The following is a 17,064-nucleotide window of genomic DNA, read 5'->3' on the forward strand; positions in this document are numbered from 1 at the left end:
CTGATTTTAGTGGTGGGGAAATTGGTATCTGCTGGCTTCTGCAACCAATTCTCTGATCCATGATTCTGTTGAACAAGGCAACAGGAATGGAGTCTTCAAATTTGCAAGTGGATAGATGTTTCAAGCCTTTTGATTTTACCTTGATGAAAGAGTACAGACCTGAAACATTAACTCGTTTTCTCTTTCCATAGGTGATGTCAGACCTGCTGAGTATTTCCAACATTTTCAGCTTTTAATTTTTGGTTTAAAAAAGAAATTTTAAGCATTAAGTTCTTCGTACTCTTATGCTCATTAAATAACCTTAATTTACTCACAACACTAGATTAGATGTGAAAGTGGCTATTTGTCAGCAGATTCTGCTTGCCTGAAGCAGCTTGGGGAACAAACTGAAGTAATCAATAGCTTGTGTGATTTACTTCACCTGATCATGCATACATGAAAATTTTCTTATTAACATGGTCTACTGGCCGAACGGGAGTTGGACCTGTGCTAGTGAGTAGACTGACCCACACCAAGTGCCTCACGTTAGTTTGTGGGGCACTGTTCTGACACACCACTACTGCAGCACCAGAATACCTACTTAAATGGGGCAATTTTACGTTTGGCAGCAATGAACCATAAATTTCATAGGCTTACAAATTTGATGTTGCAACATAATGAATCTGTCACCAAGCTCATAGAAATATCATAGCAAGTTTGATACCAAATGTAAACTGTAACAGAAGTGGCACAGTGGTTTGCACTGCTGCCTCACAGCAGCAGGGACCTGGGTTCGATTCCTGGCTTGGGTCACTGTCCATGCGGAGTCTGCACTTTCTCCCAGTGTCTGCATGGGTTTCCTCCAGGTGCTCCGGTTTCCTCCCACAGCCCAAAAGGCGTGCTGGTTATGTGCACTGGCCATGCTAAATTCTCCCTCAGTCTACCCAAACAGGTGCCGGAGTGTGGTGATTAGGGATTTTCACAGTAACTTCATTGCAGTGTTAATGTTAAACCTACTTGTGACACTAATAAATAAACTTTATTAAAAAAATTAGCTAACATCAAAATAACCAGTGTATTTACTAAATGCTTGGTGCAGCAAAAATCCTACATACCCTGAAAAGAGATTTGTTCAGCTTTACCTGAATTACTTCATATGAACCTCATCTGATGTACCATCAAATAAATTCCAATTAATTATTACCTTTGAGTATTTCTGCAACAACTCGTAGTTTGTGTGAATATTTATTTACCTTCCCAGTTTTTATTTGTTAATGTATGTATTTAGATATATACATATATATATTCATAAGCCAAAGATTTAATTTTTAAAATCTCCAAATTGGATTGGTTGGTTTTACAGCATTTTCAGAGCTGAGCAAAGAGATTTTATTTTCGGCACTCCCTGGACTCAATTTTCCTCAAAAAGCAATCTACAGGGGCAGAAACTGAATGTTTCAGTGCCAAACCTAAAAGTCACCAATGGCAGCCCTAATCAGCATGCTAACTTCGGTGGAAGATTTGGAAAATAAACAATTATTTCAAGGTTGTAAAATGTAGAGCAATGCTTTATTAAAAATATCCTCCCTTTTTCTATTGCAAAATTATTCTTACCAAAGAATTATTTCTTTGAAAATGTAACATATTTCTAGGGACTATCCTGATGGGGCATGTTGCAACCAACAGGCAGTGTGCAGCTTCAAAACACTGTGTTTTCTGGGTTCAGATTATTCTGGCTAAGACCAATTGTAAATCACCTTCCCCATTGCTCGGAATGAGTCTTGAATGCCCATCAAACAACCTACTGTAGTTCATAGAGATCATTGAAACCCTACAGTACAGAAAGAGGCCATTTGGCCCATCGAGTCTGCACCGACCACAATCCCACCCAGGCCCTACCCCCATATCCCTACACATTTTACCCGCTAATCCCTCTAATCTACGCATCCCAGGACACTAAGGGGCAATTTTTTTTAGCATGGCCAATCAACCTAACCCGCACATCTTTGGACTGTGGGAGGAAACCGGAGCACCCAGAGGAAACCCACGCAGACACGAGGAGAATGTGCAAACTCCATACAGACTGTGACCCAAGCCGGGAATCGAACCCAAGTCCCTGGAGCTGTGAAGCAGCAGTGCTAACCACTGTGCTACCGTGCCGCCCTACTGTGCTACCGTGCCGCCCTAATTCAAAGTTGTTTATTCTTTATTTTACACTGAATATTCAGAGGTACAAATTAATTAATTTTAATAGAACGATACAAGGTGCATTATATTTGCATGACTTCAATTTGAATTAATAGATAATCCAAATTAAGCAAAATTAAATTAGCAATAATCTCTATTTGCTATCACCAGGGTAGTTAAGTACAGAGGAGACACTGATTATGAGTCTCCATGTGGGTGATGCATTACCTGGTAAGACTATTACTGTTTCCCTATAAAATGGGAGAATGCTCTTCCCATTTAAAAAAAAGAGGAGAAGCACACGATATGTGAAGATACTTTGCTGACTATTGGAAAAGCAGCCCAAGCAAGTGTCGACAAATTTGCATTTCTGTAGCTCCATTCCCTACCTCAAAACATTCCAAAGTGCTTTACAGCCAATGAAGTACTCTTTACAATGTAGTCACAACTGTAATGTAGTAAGGAAGGCAGGCAATTTATGTACACCAAATACCCACAAACAGAAATGTCAATGACCAGATATTCTGTTTTAGTGATGTTAGCTGAGGGATAAAAAATGACCAAGACTTGAGGGATAACTCCTCCATTTTTCTTGAAATACTACCATGGGATCATAGAATCCTACAGTGCATCGAGTCTGCACCGACCACAATCCCACCCAGGCCCTATCCCCACAGCCCCATGAATTTACCCTAGCTAGTCCCCCTGACACCAAGGGGCAATTTATCATGGCCAATCCACCTAACCCGTACATTTTTAGGGATCTTTCATACCCACTTGAGAATGTCTCATTCGAAAGCTGACACCAACGGCACAGCATTCCCTCAGTTCTGCACGAGAGTGTAAATTTAAATTTTGTGCTCTAGTCTCTGGAATGGGACTTGAACCTGTAAATTTCTGACTCGGAGATGAGAGTGCTAACAACTGACCTACCATTGACACATATGGAGAGAAGACAGATCACTTTTATTGCAGGAAACAAATCATGTTTCATACCAGGTGATGTGCAATTCTTAAAATCTGCATTGATTTTTAACCATGAATATCACAGCAGTCATTTTCTAGATTACTTCATCAATTCAAGTGTGCAATGTAGCTCATGTAAACATGGCTCTTGTTTACCTGTGTTAAGTGTATATCAATTGTGTTTAATTAGTTGCAGGTGAAATAATTAATTGGGATTTCACTTGAGCCAAGAGACATTCACTGAAACTGGGGTGGTAGTGGAGTTAGATGGTGTATGCTTATAATGTTTCATTTCTTAAAAAGTGGTAGACTGAGTAAAGATTGCCTCTGATACTATTCTTCATTACCTGCCTTTTGGAATCTAACAGCCTGCAAAACTGAATATATGCATTAAATAACTATGCATTAAATAACTATATTGGGTTTCTAGAAGGAAACTACTTCTTTGGAAGTCAGTAAATGTGATACTGTGTGGAACTGAAATTGGAGCGCTACCTAATTTTATTAAGTTAATTCTCCTCCAATCATCTGTTAATACATATTTAATTATACAAGGTACACTGTCAGCTTACCTGGAGGTGCCACCATCCGCTGCCATTTCTGGAATAAGCAAGTTTTCAGACAGTCTCTTGGGCTGATATTGTATGTTTTGTGTCTGGACATCAGTTCTTGCATTGGCTCCAGAATAACACACAACTGGGAAAATGAGAACAAATTATATACTGTTACACTGCCTTATTGTGTTTAAAAATAAGAAAAGTCAAACACATATTTAAGCAGGTATGATATGGCTTATCTGATACTTGCCTAATTCCACTTTCCTGCCGCCCAATAACCCTCGACTTTTCTGTATATCAAAAACCTGTCCAATTCAGTCCTGAATATAGTCAATGACCCAGCCACCACTGCTCATGGTATATATGCAAGGCTGAGTTAGACAGATTTTTGATGTATAAGGAAATCAAGGATGGTGTGTGTGTGTGTGTCTGGCAGCATTTGCAGGCAGGAAAGTGGAGTTATGGCCACAATAATATCAGCCATGATCTTATTGAATGGCGGAGCAGTTTTGTCAGGTCGAATGGTCAACTCCCGCTCCCATTTGTTATGTCCTTAGATCAGAGTACCTCTGAATAAACCATTTCACAGGTCAACATTACTTTACATGAAAGATAATTATTTTGCTATATCCTAGATTGGCCTGAAATTATCTGAGGACTCCAGACACGTTATTGTTTAAATAGTGTGTTTAATCCTTCAATTTGCAATATTATTGGCTAATGTATTGTTGATTAAAATTTCTTAAAACTGGCAGCAATTTCAAAAAGATAACTGGGTGGAAATTAGAGGTACAGTGATTTCGATGCAACCCAGATTCTTTTGGAGGAAATTTGACCCAAAACTATGCAGGTTTGTAACAAACCTTATACATTGTTCCATACATCCCCTTTTGATTAGACTCATCTTTGACTGCTACTCAACTCAATGTAAAAAGAAATAAATTCCTTTGGAGGTAATTTCTGTTTCAGATGCTTCTTTTACAGCTGAAAAATAATAGGCCTTGCCATGAACTTCTTTAACATACTGTTAAAAATCAAAATGTATTTATTTTATTAAGGATGCATTTACACCATAATAGTGATGTTGATGAAAATCTGTTTTCTTTATACTGAGAAGAATCTGTAGTCCTGGTCTGGTGTTGGAAACCCACTTCAGATGAGGCTCCGTCCTTTAGAAAATCTTTCCCCTTCTGCTCAAATGGTCTGGTAACATAAGTTAGTAATATCCTTGTGTGTCAAAAAATGGTTTCATTGCAAACACGAGGTGTGCAGATAGAAAAGGAATTGTAACATCAAACAAGTCATACAGCTGTCATGAAGCTTTCCCAACTTGGTCACTTGGAGTTGGGCAGCTCCAAAGCAACTGTCGTTGACACAATTGCTCCACATTTTGCTAAATTAAGGGACACAGATGATCCTATAATATTCGACGGTTGGATTATGGGGTTGTCCTAGCATGCCCCAGAACCAGTCCATTGCAAACAGGAGAACAATGATGAAGGGAGCAAGCCATTAGGTTTCCAGATGAGCACGAAACTGCTGATTTTTTTCAAAATGTCAAAGAGTAATGGTGAGACTATGGGTTTCATTTACAAAAATGTGAATACTTTAATAAAATGTTTTCCTCCGACTTTCCTTCAACTCTTACATTTCTAGATTTGTAAAAGGAAATAAAAATAGGGCAGCATTTAAATAAGATGAACACAAAATTATAGTTTTACTAAATTTTCATTATGCTTCCCAAAGAGCAGGGAGATGTCACCAGCAAAGGGTCTCAGTTCTAACTTTCAAACAGCATTTCCTACTTAATGAACATTTTCATTTCTCTTACTAACCATATTGAATGTGATTCACTCAGAATCCATTGTCCTCAGTAAGCATCTGAATGGAATTAACAATTAGTATGGGGAGTTGTGTGTTGTGGCCTCACAAAGCTTAGAAACAAATTGTGACCTTCATGTGTAAATACCTTAACGTTTTTAGCCATCTGTCATAGGATATTTGGTTCAATTAAGTCTGGGCTCATTTGAATCTATTTATCAGAAGTGAGTGTTTATTGTTCCAAACCCACTGTATTATGAGACACTATAATAATCTTAATGTACACATCTGAAAGATAGTCATCTAAATTCCCCTCTCCGTTCTTCTCTTTCCAGTCCTACAAAGTCATACATGTTCTGAAACAAAATGGGCTCAGCATTTCCAATTTCCACTCCTCCTTTGTGAAAGGGTGTCTTCTCTCTCCACAGCAATCTAGCAGAGATCAGAATCTCAATGGAGGGGTGAAGTTGAACATGCACCTCTCATTCTGTGATATAGTTCAATGATGCTCAGGCAACATCACACCCAAATCTTGAATGGTGTATCCCCAGTTATGAGGGATACAGATTCTGTCTTATTCAGAATGAGTTGTGAACAGTCTGATTGTCACTCGTAAGCTGCACTTACTCAAAACCAGTCAACACTTGGCAGACAACAATAAAACCTGTATCTCTTTCATACAACATAAAATGCAAAGTTACAACCAAATTCCACTTATTAACAGCTGCTGTGACAGGAATAAAAAGAAAACCCGCCCTACATTAATGGGTATAAAGTAACTATGAAGCTAGAAATTGTGCCTCATTGTCACTTTCTTGCAAACAGATTTGTTTGAAATCCTACATAGTAGTTGGCCTAAAGCCCAAATAGCCTTCTCGATAACACATTACCATTCAGTATTAGCGTGTTTTATCTCTCCAGTTACTACCAGGGTGTCTTATAATCCAGTTCAAGAAGAGAATTTTACTCTTTGCTCCAAAAGTAGCTTGATGGATAAAGGTGCCAACAACGTGCTTATTCGTCAAACACAAGGATAAATCGAAGATAAGTCAAATCTGGTATCACAAGGATATCAGATGAATCAAACTGAAGCACCAGTGATTCAGAGTTACAAAAATATACACAAGGTTAAAATATGCTTCTCACCAGAAGATGGCATGAAATATTCTGTGACCTAACATTAATCCACAAATGTTCTGGCAACTTTCAAACTCCTGTTTCTATGACAAGAAGCCAGCAAGAGAATTATCAATGCAATTTCAGATGTGCACTTTATCATTCAAGTTATGTAAAGTTCAATCCAAACCAAAGACTGTGATTTAAATAAATATAAAATATTAATAATGCCATCTATAAAGTCCTGTATCATAAGAAAATAGCTATCACCCTTCCATAATGATGAGAGCAAGTACTGTAGGGAGAATGAGCAAATTGACAACGCACAGTGATGGAGGGGGTCATCCAGGTTTGGTTGGGGGGGGGGGGAGGGAGGAAAAACAAAGTTATAGCCAGGAACAGTATAAATAGAGGGATCGGTGCTGTTCTTGGCATCCAAGAGCGTGAACGAGTATGAGCAGCTACGGATGAAATTAAAAAGCTGAACCATAAAGGTACTAACCTCGAGATTACTACCAGAGCCACAAGGAGACTGGCATAGGGTAAATAAGAGTTGAATGCCATGCCTCAAAGATTGATGTGTGAGAAATGGGTTTCAATTCATGGGCTACTGGTACCAGTACTGGGGAAAGAGGAAGCTGTATTGTTAGGACAGCCTTCACCTGAACCATGCTGGGACCTGCGCGTCTGGCGAATCATATACTTAGGACTTTAGAGAGAGTTTTGAACTAATTGGTGAGGGATGGGGTTCATGTGAGGCAAGTTTTTAAAAGTTAAAGGGGAAGAAATAAATGCAATAACTATCACTAGAGAAAAAGCACTAGGGAAACTAATGGGGTCAAAAGCCTACAAGTCCACTGGACCTAATGAGTTGCACCCTAGGATACTAAAGTCAGTAGCTGCAGTGGTAGTGGATGCACTGGTAATAATCTTCCAAGATTCCTTAAAATTCTGGGAAAGTCCCAGAGGATTGGAAATCTGCCGCTGTAAAACCCTTATCAAAAAGGGAGTCAAAAACAGATAACTATAGGCCAGTTAGCTTAACATCTGTCATTGGGAAAATAGATAAGGGGGGGGCGATTCTCCCATTCCAACCCGCTAATTTTTTGGCAAGTCAGGCCGGGAGATTTGTACGTGCGCCGATTTGCAGGATTCGCGCATGCATTCCCAATGCACACGCATCTCCCACCGCCGGATATCCGGCACGGTTGGTACCATGCAGGAAACTGGCAGGAACACCAGGTTAGTTATTTTAATCTTATTTCAATGTGATTTAAACATAATTATCAGGCCCGGGACTGAATTCTCCGGGTCTGATAGCATCTCCCACCCTGACAACATACATTTACCCTGGCGGGGTTTAGAGTAGCTCCCCACTTTTGGGGAACTGTCGGGAGACCCTGATGGAGTGAAGGGGGGGCAATAGGGGTCGGGTGTGGGGGGGGTGGGCATGGGCACCCTGGTAGTGCCAGCCTGTGCCCCCGCACTGCCCAAGTGGCAAAGTGCGCATGCCCAGGGGGCACCTTGGCACTTCCCATCAGGCATCAGGCAGTGCCAAGGGGGTGGGGCCTAGGGTGTCAAGCCAGCTGGGGATGGGGCCTCGGAGGCGATCCCGCTGTCACTCTGCAGACAGAATCGGTCGGGCTGGAGGGAGGCCAACGATCGGGGCGGCCTTGGGGTGGGGGAGGGCTGCTGGAGATCAGGGTGCTCCGGGACAGGAGGGGGGGGGGGGGCTGGCCCAGGAATGGTCGTGGGGGGGGAGGGTGTAGGGGCAGCACTGCACTGCCGGGGGCCCGGGCTGGCCAGCAATCGAGCTGGTCAGCAAACGGGAGGCTGACAGGTTTGGGGCAACTGCACATACGTCGAGGCCCAGAACTCTCAGACTCTGGAGTGAATAGGCCCCACCCCTGAGCTTTAAATGATATTCATGATTGTGATCTCTGCAGTGCACAGAGTGTGGGAGATTTGAGTCTGAACTCCCACTGTAAAAACAATAGTGGTTTACACCATTTTTCCCATGAATTCAATACTTAGAATCTTTTTGGGAGAATCGCCCCCCTAGAAATAGCAATGGAAAGAAGTCACTGGTGAGAGTAGTCTGCAGGTTCCCTAAGAGTAGCTACACTACAGCAAAGAGTATAAATTAAGAAATAATGGTGACCTGTAAGAAAGAGACAACAATAATCTTCGAGGATTTTAATCTTCATATAGATTGGACAAATCAAATTGGGAAAGGTAGTCTGGAGGATGAGTTCATAAAATGTTTTGGGACAGTTTTTTAGAACAATACATTCTGGAAATAACTGAGGAACAAGCTATTTTAGATCTGGCAATGTATAATGAGACAGGATTAATTAATGATCTCCCACAGTAAGCTATCCTCAAAGTAAGAATGGTCATCACATGACAGATTTTCATACTCAGTTGAGGGTGAGAAATGTGGGTCGGAAAGCAGAATATTAAAATTAAATAAAGCCAATTACAAAGTTATGAAGACAGAGTTGGCTAAAATGGACTGGGAAAATCGGTTAAAAGGCAAGGCAGTAGAAAAGCAATGGCAGACATTGAATTCCTCAACTCTCAACAAAGATGTATTTCACTGAGAAAGCAAATATCTCTGAGAAGGATGCATCTCCCGTGACTAACTAAGGAAGTTAAAGATCATTCAAATTGAATGAAAATACAAAAAATACTGCGAAGATTAGTGGAAGGCAAAAGATTGGGAGCATTTTATAAAACAGAAGCAGGATTCTCCCATGCCCCTGCCGACAGGATCAATGATGGACAAAAGAGGAGAACTCAGTGGGAGTACCAGTAGATGTAGTGCATTTGGATTTCCAAAAGGCATTTGATAAGGTTCCAGATGAAAGGTTACTGCAAAAGATATAAAGTTGATAACGTTGGGGTGGTATGTATAGAAATTGGCCACCTAACAGGAGACAGAGTTGGGTTAAATGGCTCATTTTCAGTTTGGCAACATGGAGTGACAGGGATCGGTGCTGAGTCCCCAATTATTTACAATCTATAGTAATAACTTAGATGAAGGGACCAACTGTATGTAGCTTAATTTGCTGGCAATACAAAAATAGGGAGGAAAGCAAGTTGTGAAGAGCATACAAAGAGTTTGCAAAGGAATATAGATAGGTTAAGTGAGTGAGCAAAAATCTGGCAAATGCAAGGATAATTTGGGAAAATATGAAGTTGTCCACTTTGGAAGGAAGAATAGAAAAGCAGTATATTATTTAAATGGAGTGAGACTGCAGAATGCTGCAGTACAGAGAGATCCGGGTGTCTTTGTACATGAATCACAAAAGGTTTGCACACAGGTATGATTAATACTTAGGAAGGTAAATAGAATGTTGGCTTTTATTGCAAGGGGGATGGAACATAAAAGTAGGAAAGTGTTGCTATAACTATACCGGACACTGGAAAGACCGTACCTAGAGTGCTGAGGGATATACTTGCATTGGAAGTAGTTCAGAGAAGATTCACCTTTTATGGTGACTAGTGCTGCTTACCATGTTACTCATTCGGCTGATTCCTGGTATGAAGGGATTGTCTTATGAAGGAAGGTTGAATAGGTTGGGCCTATACTCATTGGGGTTTAGAAGAATGAGGGGTGATTTTATTGAAACACACACGATCCTGAGGGGGCTGGACAGGGTGGATACTGCAAGGATGTTTCCCCTCGTGGGAGAATCTAGAGCTAGGGGGCACAGTTTAAAAATAAGGAGTCACCCATTTAAAATGGGGTCAAGGAAGAATTTCTTCTCTCTAAGGTTGCGGGTCTTTGAAATTTTCTTTCCCAGACTGCAGTAGAGCTTGGGCCATTGAATATATTGAACGCTTATCTAGACATATTTTTGACCTACAATGGAGTCAAGGGTTATGACGGGATGGCAGAAAGGTGGAGTTAAAGCCACAATCAGATCAGCCATGAATGGTGGAGCAGGCTCAATGGCTCATTCTGTCATCTATTTCTTATAATCTTATTTTCACAATGTAAAATATCTCACTATATTGAGTTTAGTTATCGCATCAAAACAATCTATCTTGTGTCCATGATATAGGCCAAGTCTGTCATAGTCATGATTGTCAGTTTCCTCCTTCTTCATTGGTTAAGCATTTCTTGTTTGCCTGCTTTCTAATTGGTTAACTTTTGTATTCATTATTTCCCAAGCCACTGCACAAAATAATTCTCTCCAATTTCAACTGTTTCCATAATCACAAAATTATTAGATAAGAAAGGTCATTTGGTCCATGTTATTCCATCCATCCACAAAGAGCCTAAAGTTTTCCTGTTGTGGCTATCCAAATGGCTTTTAAATGGTTAGTGTTTTTGCCCCCACAACTGTCCATTCTATTTGTTGATTACAAAGAATAATCTAGTGATTGCTAGTGACCTAGCTTTTGTTGATTATGATCATGCATATATTTTATGAGTTAGAACCTGTGCCACACTCTCAGTTTGCATTGAAGCATTTATTTGAAGTTATCTTTTCTAAACTGTTTACTATCTTACATATCTCTCTCACACTTTCTTTCAAGGGTGATAAGACCAGGTTCCCCAGACTTTCTTCAAACTCAGACATCCAAAATTATGGATTAAGCCTCATAGTTCTTCTCTACATGTTGTCCAGTAACTTGATGGTTCTCTTGTTTCTTAATGACTAGTATTGGATATGGTGATCAAGGCACAGCTTGATGAGAGCTTGATCATGACTACAAGTGACTTGTATCCTACTGTTTTGGCTACATAGTTTAAAACTTTGCTGCTTTTGTTGATTATGATTCTGCAGTGGTTGACATATTGAATGCTTCGCTTTCATCATTGTTTGAACACCATTCATAAATTATGCATGTTGCCCGTTTCTTTTCCTATGGGCAATGTTACATTTGTCTGCATTAATTCTAAATCTAAGCTGCATCCAGCATAACAGTTCCTCATTCAACCATTTTTTGTTCCTATAAATAAAAATGATTAACTGACCCAGAAAAAGAATCATAAACTTAATAAAAATCTATTACTACAATTTATAGACTTGAGTGATTTCAATCTTTTACCACAACACTTGGTTTTGAACTTCCATTGCCAGGTGTGTCATTTTAGAATGAACTAAATTCCAAAGGGCTGAAGCTAACAGTTGACCATTAAACAACTGATAGTTTGAAGTCTTGTATCCTAACTACAAGGACAGAAAGTATCAGCAACTCCTCATGAGTAACATGGTAAGCAGCACAAGTCACCATAAAAAGTCTGAGTTTGTTACCCAAATCCCGACCACAGCATAAAGACACATCATTTCCCATCAAATTAAGGTTTCAGCATTCAGACATGGAACATTTCAACAGTATTCACATGCTTGTCTACAACAGAACATGGGAATGTGACTGCATATTCATACAACCAGCTTCTTATATTGTCATCAAGCACTGCTCTGCATCAGCCAGCTGATAAACACAGTTTTATTTTACAGTTTCCTCCAGGATGTAATGGCAGAGATACAAGCAAGCACAAAGAATTGGGTGGGGAACATGAGAGACAATACCAGGATTTGGATCAAGGAAAAGGAGGGAGCCATGGCAAAAGTAATTCTGGCAATGACCCCCACCACACCCCACCTCACTTCCTCCATGTCAGCAGCAGAGGCTTAAATCTGAATGATAATCTGTGACTTCATTCCAGTATGCACATTTAACATAATGTTATGGTGTTGTTAATAATCTACATACATTACACTATACTTGCACTATGTAATGAGAGCCTGACTAAAGTGGTTAGCTAAGTGTGAATATTGCTGATCATAGTGGGAAAAGTGGGGACCAAAAAGTTGTAATTATAACAGTTGTTACAGTTTTACTTCGGATTCCTTGGTGATTCCTATCAATTGTCTTTGAAATTATTGGTATGATCTTAACAATCTTGCCACATCACCAATTTGTATTGACTTTGGTGAAATGCAGGATTTTATTCCACTGTTTTTGTGCGACAGAGGTAGAGTTATATTTGGGGCAAATGAATCCATTACTCCACTGAAGCAACATGAGATTATAACAATGTGACAGTGATATATTTTCACCAAACTATTGTGATTACCAGAGGTATATTACTGTGTTCTGCAGTAAGTGACCAGATAGTTCACTAACAATTAATTACATATTGCTGCTTCTCAATATAATGATAGCTTGTGTAAAGGAGTACAATCCTGATATTAATTGGGAGGTGGAAGGATGCAGCTGAAATGGAACATGGCTGAAGAATCCAACAAGGCCAGATACAGGGAGGTTCTGCTGCTCTTAACAGTAGAACTTAATTAACACCTTATGGCTCTTTCTTTCACCCAGCAAACAGTGAAATGGACACCTCCGGTGATGGCTGGAAAAGATAACAATGACAGAAAGTTGCAGCCAGGAGGACAGTCTCCAGCAATCAGTGATGGGGAAGTCAGAAATCAAGTTTGAGAGTTGACAGTTAGGAAGAGGGCTCTGTTCAGGAGGGTTGGGGGAGGTGGTGGGGGGAGCTCAGGGTTGGATGGTGGGTGTGGGGCAGAGGAGGCTTGTGATGGGAGCAGAAGTTTACTCCTTATTCACAAGGAATCCTGAAACAACCAATTACCTTAAGGAGCAGGCAGTTCCAGCCTCTGTTTCTGCAGCAGTTTTCTCAATCCCTGGGAAATGTGTGCAGCAAAGGTAGATTTCAAATCAGTTTCCTAAACTGAACCGTGGAAATTCTCTGAATTTTACTTCGGTGTTCAGCAAAGTTAGGAAAGAGGAAAAAAAAGGGCAGCAGTATTGATGATGGAGAACATTACAATGGTGTAGAGAAAGGATGTCCGAAAGGGTTCAAGGACAGAATTGATTTGGTTAGAGCTAAGAAACAACAGAGCTGCCACAACGTTGTGGAGTCCATTTTATCAGCTATCGTAGAAACGCAAAAGATAGAGAAACAAATTTGCAAGGAAATTATTGAGGGGTACAAGGACATAAAGTAGTTATAATGGGGGACTTTAATTAGCCATATATAGACTGGAATAGTAATGGGAAAGACCGGAAGAGATTAGCAATGAAAAAGGACAAGTAGCAATCCAGGGTAAAAATAATTAATCGGGGTGGAGTCAACTTCAATGGGAACAGAACAGATCTGGCCCATGTAAATGGAATCAAAGATTGGCAGGCAAAACTGTAATGGATCAATGAGCTGCCCCCAAGAAGATAGTTTGGTTACAGTAAAGGTACATTCCCATGAGTCAGAAAGATAGGGTAAACAGCATCCAAAGCTCTCTGGATGATGAAAGAGATAGAGAGTAAGATGGAGCAAAAGAAAGGTAGTTATGGCAGATATCAGGTGGATAATACAATTGAGAATGAGGCTGAATACAGAAGGTTCAGAGGGTAAGTGAAAAAACATAAGAGAAGCAAAGGGAGAATATGGGAAGAGACTGGGAGCCAACATAAAAGTGAATCCAAAAGTCTCCTCTAGGCATGTAAATAGTAAAAGGATCGTAAAAGGAGGAATCTGCCCAATTTCAAACTTTATCAGGAATTTGCACATGGATGCAGGGGGACATAGGCTGAGTATTAAATGAGTATTCTACATCTATCTTTGCTAAGGAAGGAGATATTGCTCAAGTTATACTGTGAGAGGAGGCAATTGAGAAATCGGCCAAGATAAAAGCTGATAAGGAAGTAGAGGTATTAGATCGGCTGACAGGACAAGATGCAACCAAGAACATTGAGGGAACTAAAGCAGGAAATTGCAGAGGCACTGACCATAATCTTTTGATCCTCCTTAGGTACAGGAGTGGTGCCAAGGAACTGGAAAACTGCAAATGTTTACACCCTTGTTCAAGAAAAGGTGCAAGGATAAACTCAGTAACTACAAGCCAGTCAGTTAAATATCAGTCGTGGGAAAGCTGTTAGTCAATAACTTGGGACAAAATTAACAGTCAGTTGGACAAAAATGGATTAATATGGGAAGCCACCAAATATTTGCAAAGGGGAAATCATGTTCAATTAATTTGCTTGAGTTTTTTGATGAGTTAGCAGGTTTATGAGGATATTGCAGTTGATGAGGTTTATGCGGATTTATTTTCTGGAAGAGGAATGTGTTCAGTCTACTTCTTGAACTGCTGCAGCTTATGTAGTTCTGTTATAGTGCTGTTCACTGGGGAGTTCTAGGATTTTAATAAAGCAACAATGAAGGAATGGCAATATAAACTGGAAAGTCAGAATGATATGTGACTTGGAAGAAATCTTGGGAGTTAATGGTGTTCCAAAAAAATTGCTACCTATATCTTTCTTGGTGGTGGATGTGTGAATCTCTGTTGAAGAAACTTTGCCAACTTACTACAATGCATCCTGCAGATAGTAGAGACTGCCAAAACGGTACACTGGTGGTGGGGGGGGGGGGGGGGGGGGGGTGGTGGACGTTAATGAAGCAGACTGATTTATCCTGAATGGTGTTGGGCTTCTGAAGTGCTGTTGTAGCTGGGCCCCTTGAGTTATAGTGATATTCAACACAGAAACAAACCCTTCGGCCCAACTTGTCCATGCCGACCAACTTTCCTAAACTGAACTAGTCCCATTTGCCTGCGTTTGGCCCTTATCCCTCTAAACCTTTCCTTCCATGTACCTGTCCAAATGTATTTTAAATGGTGTAATTATACCCGCCTCTACCACCTCCTCTCACAGCTCATTCCACCCTCTGTGGAAAAGTTGCCCCTCAGGTCCCTTTTAAATCTGTTAAGGAATAATTAATAGTTAACCCTCTTCCTGTTTGTCTTTCAATGACACCATGAGTAAGCATGAGTATAGAGAAATATATATGGCGTATACAGAACAGATTTGACCTATATACAGCAAAGGTAATTAATCTAATTGTTTACAGAGAGTACATTTCTGGTTTCTGTATCTTTCAAACCCTCCAAATGACAACTGAAAAACATATTTCTCTATATACCATAGTTTGCCTATGTTAAAAGGAAATATCAATTATTAGATCTCATGATATACTCTGTTCTTGAAGACTTTGAAAAGCCTATTTATATAAACAGTCATAGTTGCTTTTCACAAACAGAACTTCCTGATTTAACTGTTCTCAAAGCCTTTAAAGAGTAATTTTAAAAACTCTATACCTTCCTAAACTTACTACCTATAGATATATTATACTAGAAATTAGATTATACTTTAATCATTCGTGGTTGATATTGTCCTCGTCATATATTTCCTTGCTGAAGTATTTCCCATAGATAATACTCAGGCTATTGGAGCAAAAGAAAAGCCATGTATACTCTGCAGCACCCCAAAGCTATTTTGTGTTTCTTGGAGAGTCTTTCGATCCAAGATACAAGTATGATTATTAATTCTCAACTTACCAATATGTCCAACATATCTCTCTTCAGGATGTTCAATACCATCCAGACAAATGGAGAGCATTCCATCACACTACTGCATTTTGTCTTTAGGTTTTGGAGACGTTTTGAGAAGTCAAGAGGTGAGCCAATTGCTGCAGAATACTCATCCTTTGTCCTGTTCTAGTAGCCACCTGATTAATCCAGTTAACTTTCAGGTCAATCATGTCCCTAGGATGTTATTGGTGAGAGACTCAGTTATGGTAAAGCCGCTGGAAGATGGTATGACTTTCCCTCGTTGTGAAGACAGTCATAGGCTTGTACTTGTACGTCGTGCATGTTATGTGCTATTTGCCAGCCAAAGCCTGATACTTGCCGATCCAGGGAATAGACTGTTTCATTATCTGAAGAAATATGAATGGACTTGAAAACTGTGCAATCATCAGTGAACATTCCCACTTTTGACCTTTTGATTAAGGCAAGATCAATAATGAAGCAAATGAAGATATTTGACCCAAGGCCTCTGCCCTGAAGAACCCGATCAGCCATGCCTTTGGGCTGAGATTATTGGCCTTCAACAACCCCAACCATCTTCATTCATGCCAGGTATTACTCCAACTAATGGAGTTTTCCCCAATCCCCATTGACTTCAGTTTTACTGAAGGTATCACTACTGATCAAATGGTGTCTTGATTTCAAAGGCACTCATTTTTACTTTATTTCTGCATCTCTGCGCTTTTGTTGATGTTGAACCTAATAAGGTTATATTTATTAGTGTCACAAGTAGGCGTACGTTAACACTGCAATGAAGTTACTGTGAAAAAGCTCTAGTTGCCACACTCTGGTGCCTGTTCGGGTACACTGAGGAAAAATTTAGCATGGCCAATGCACCTGACCAGCAGATCTTTCGGACTGTGGGAGAAAACCAGAGCACCCGGAGGTTTGGAGCTGAAGGGCCCCTAGCGGAACCCAAATTGAGCACTGATGAGTAAGTGCCCTTAATAGCACTGTTAACTACTCCTTCCATCACTTTGCTGTTCATTCTAAATAAGCTGATTGAATAGTAATAGAGCAGATTGAATTTGACC

General features: G+C 40.1%; 1 protein-coding gene across 15 annotated transcripts in view; it reads right to left on the bottom strand.

Moving 5' to 3' along the window:
* LOC144495152 (LIM domain-binding protein 2) overlaps positions 1-17,064 on the bottom strand; it is a 454,000-nt gene that overhangs the window by 26,030 nt on the left and 410,906 nt on the right. For all 15 annotated transcript variants that reach the window (XM_078215160.1, XM_078215243.1, XM_078215206.1 and 12 more), the window contains one exon: positions 3,705-3,828. In XM_078215160.1, coding sequence (XP_078071286.1) covers positions 3,705-3,828 — 124 coding nt within the window. The remainder of the gene's footprint in view (positions 1-3,704; positions 3,829-17,064) is intronic.

This window comes from Mustelus asterias, chromosome 1, assembly GCF_964213995.1.
Source record: "Mustelus asterias chromosome 1, sMusAst1.hap1.1, whole genome shotgun sequence".
NCBI classification, from domain to species: Eukaryota; Metazoa; Chordata; class Chondrichthyes; order Carcharhiniformes; family Triakidae; genus Mustelus; species Mustelus asterias.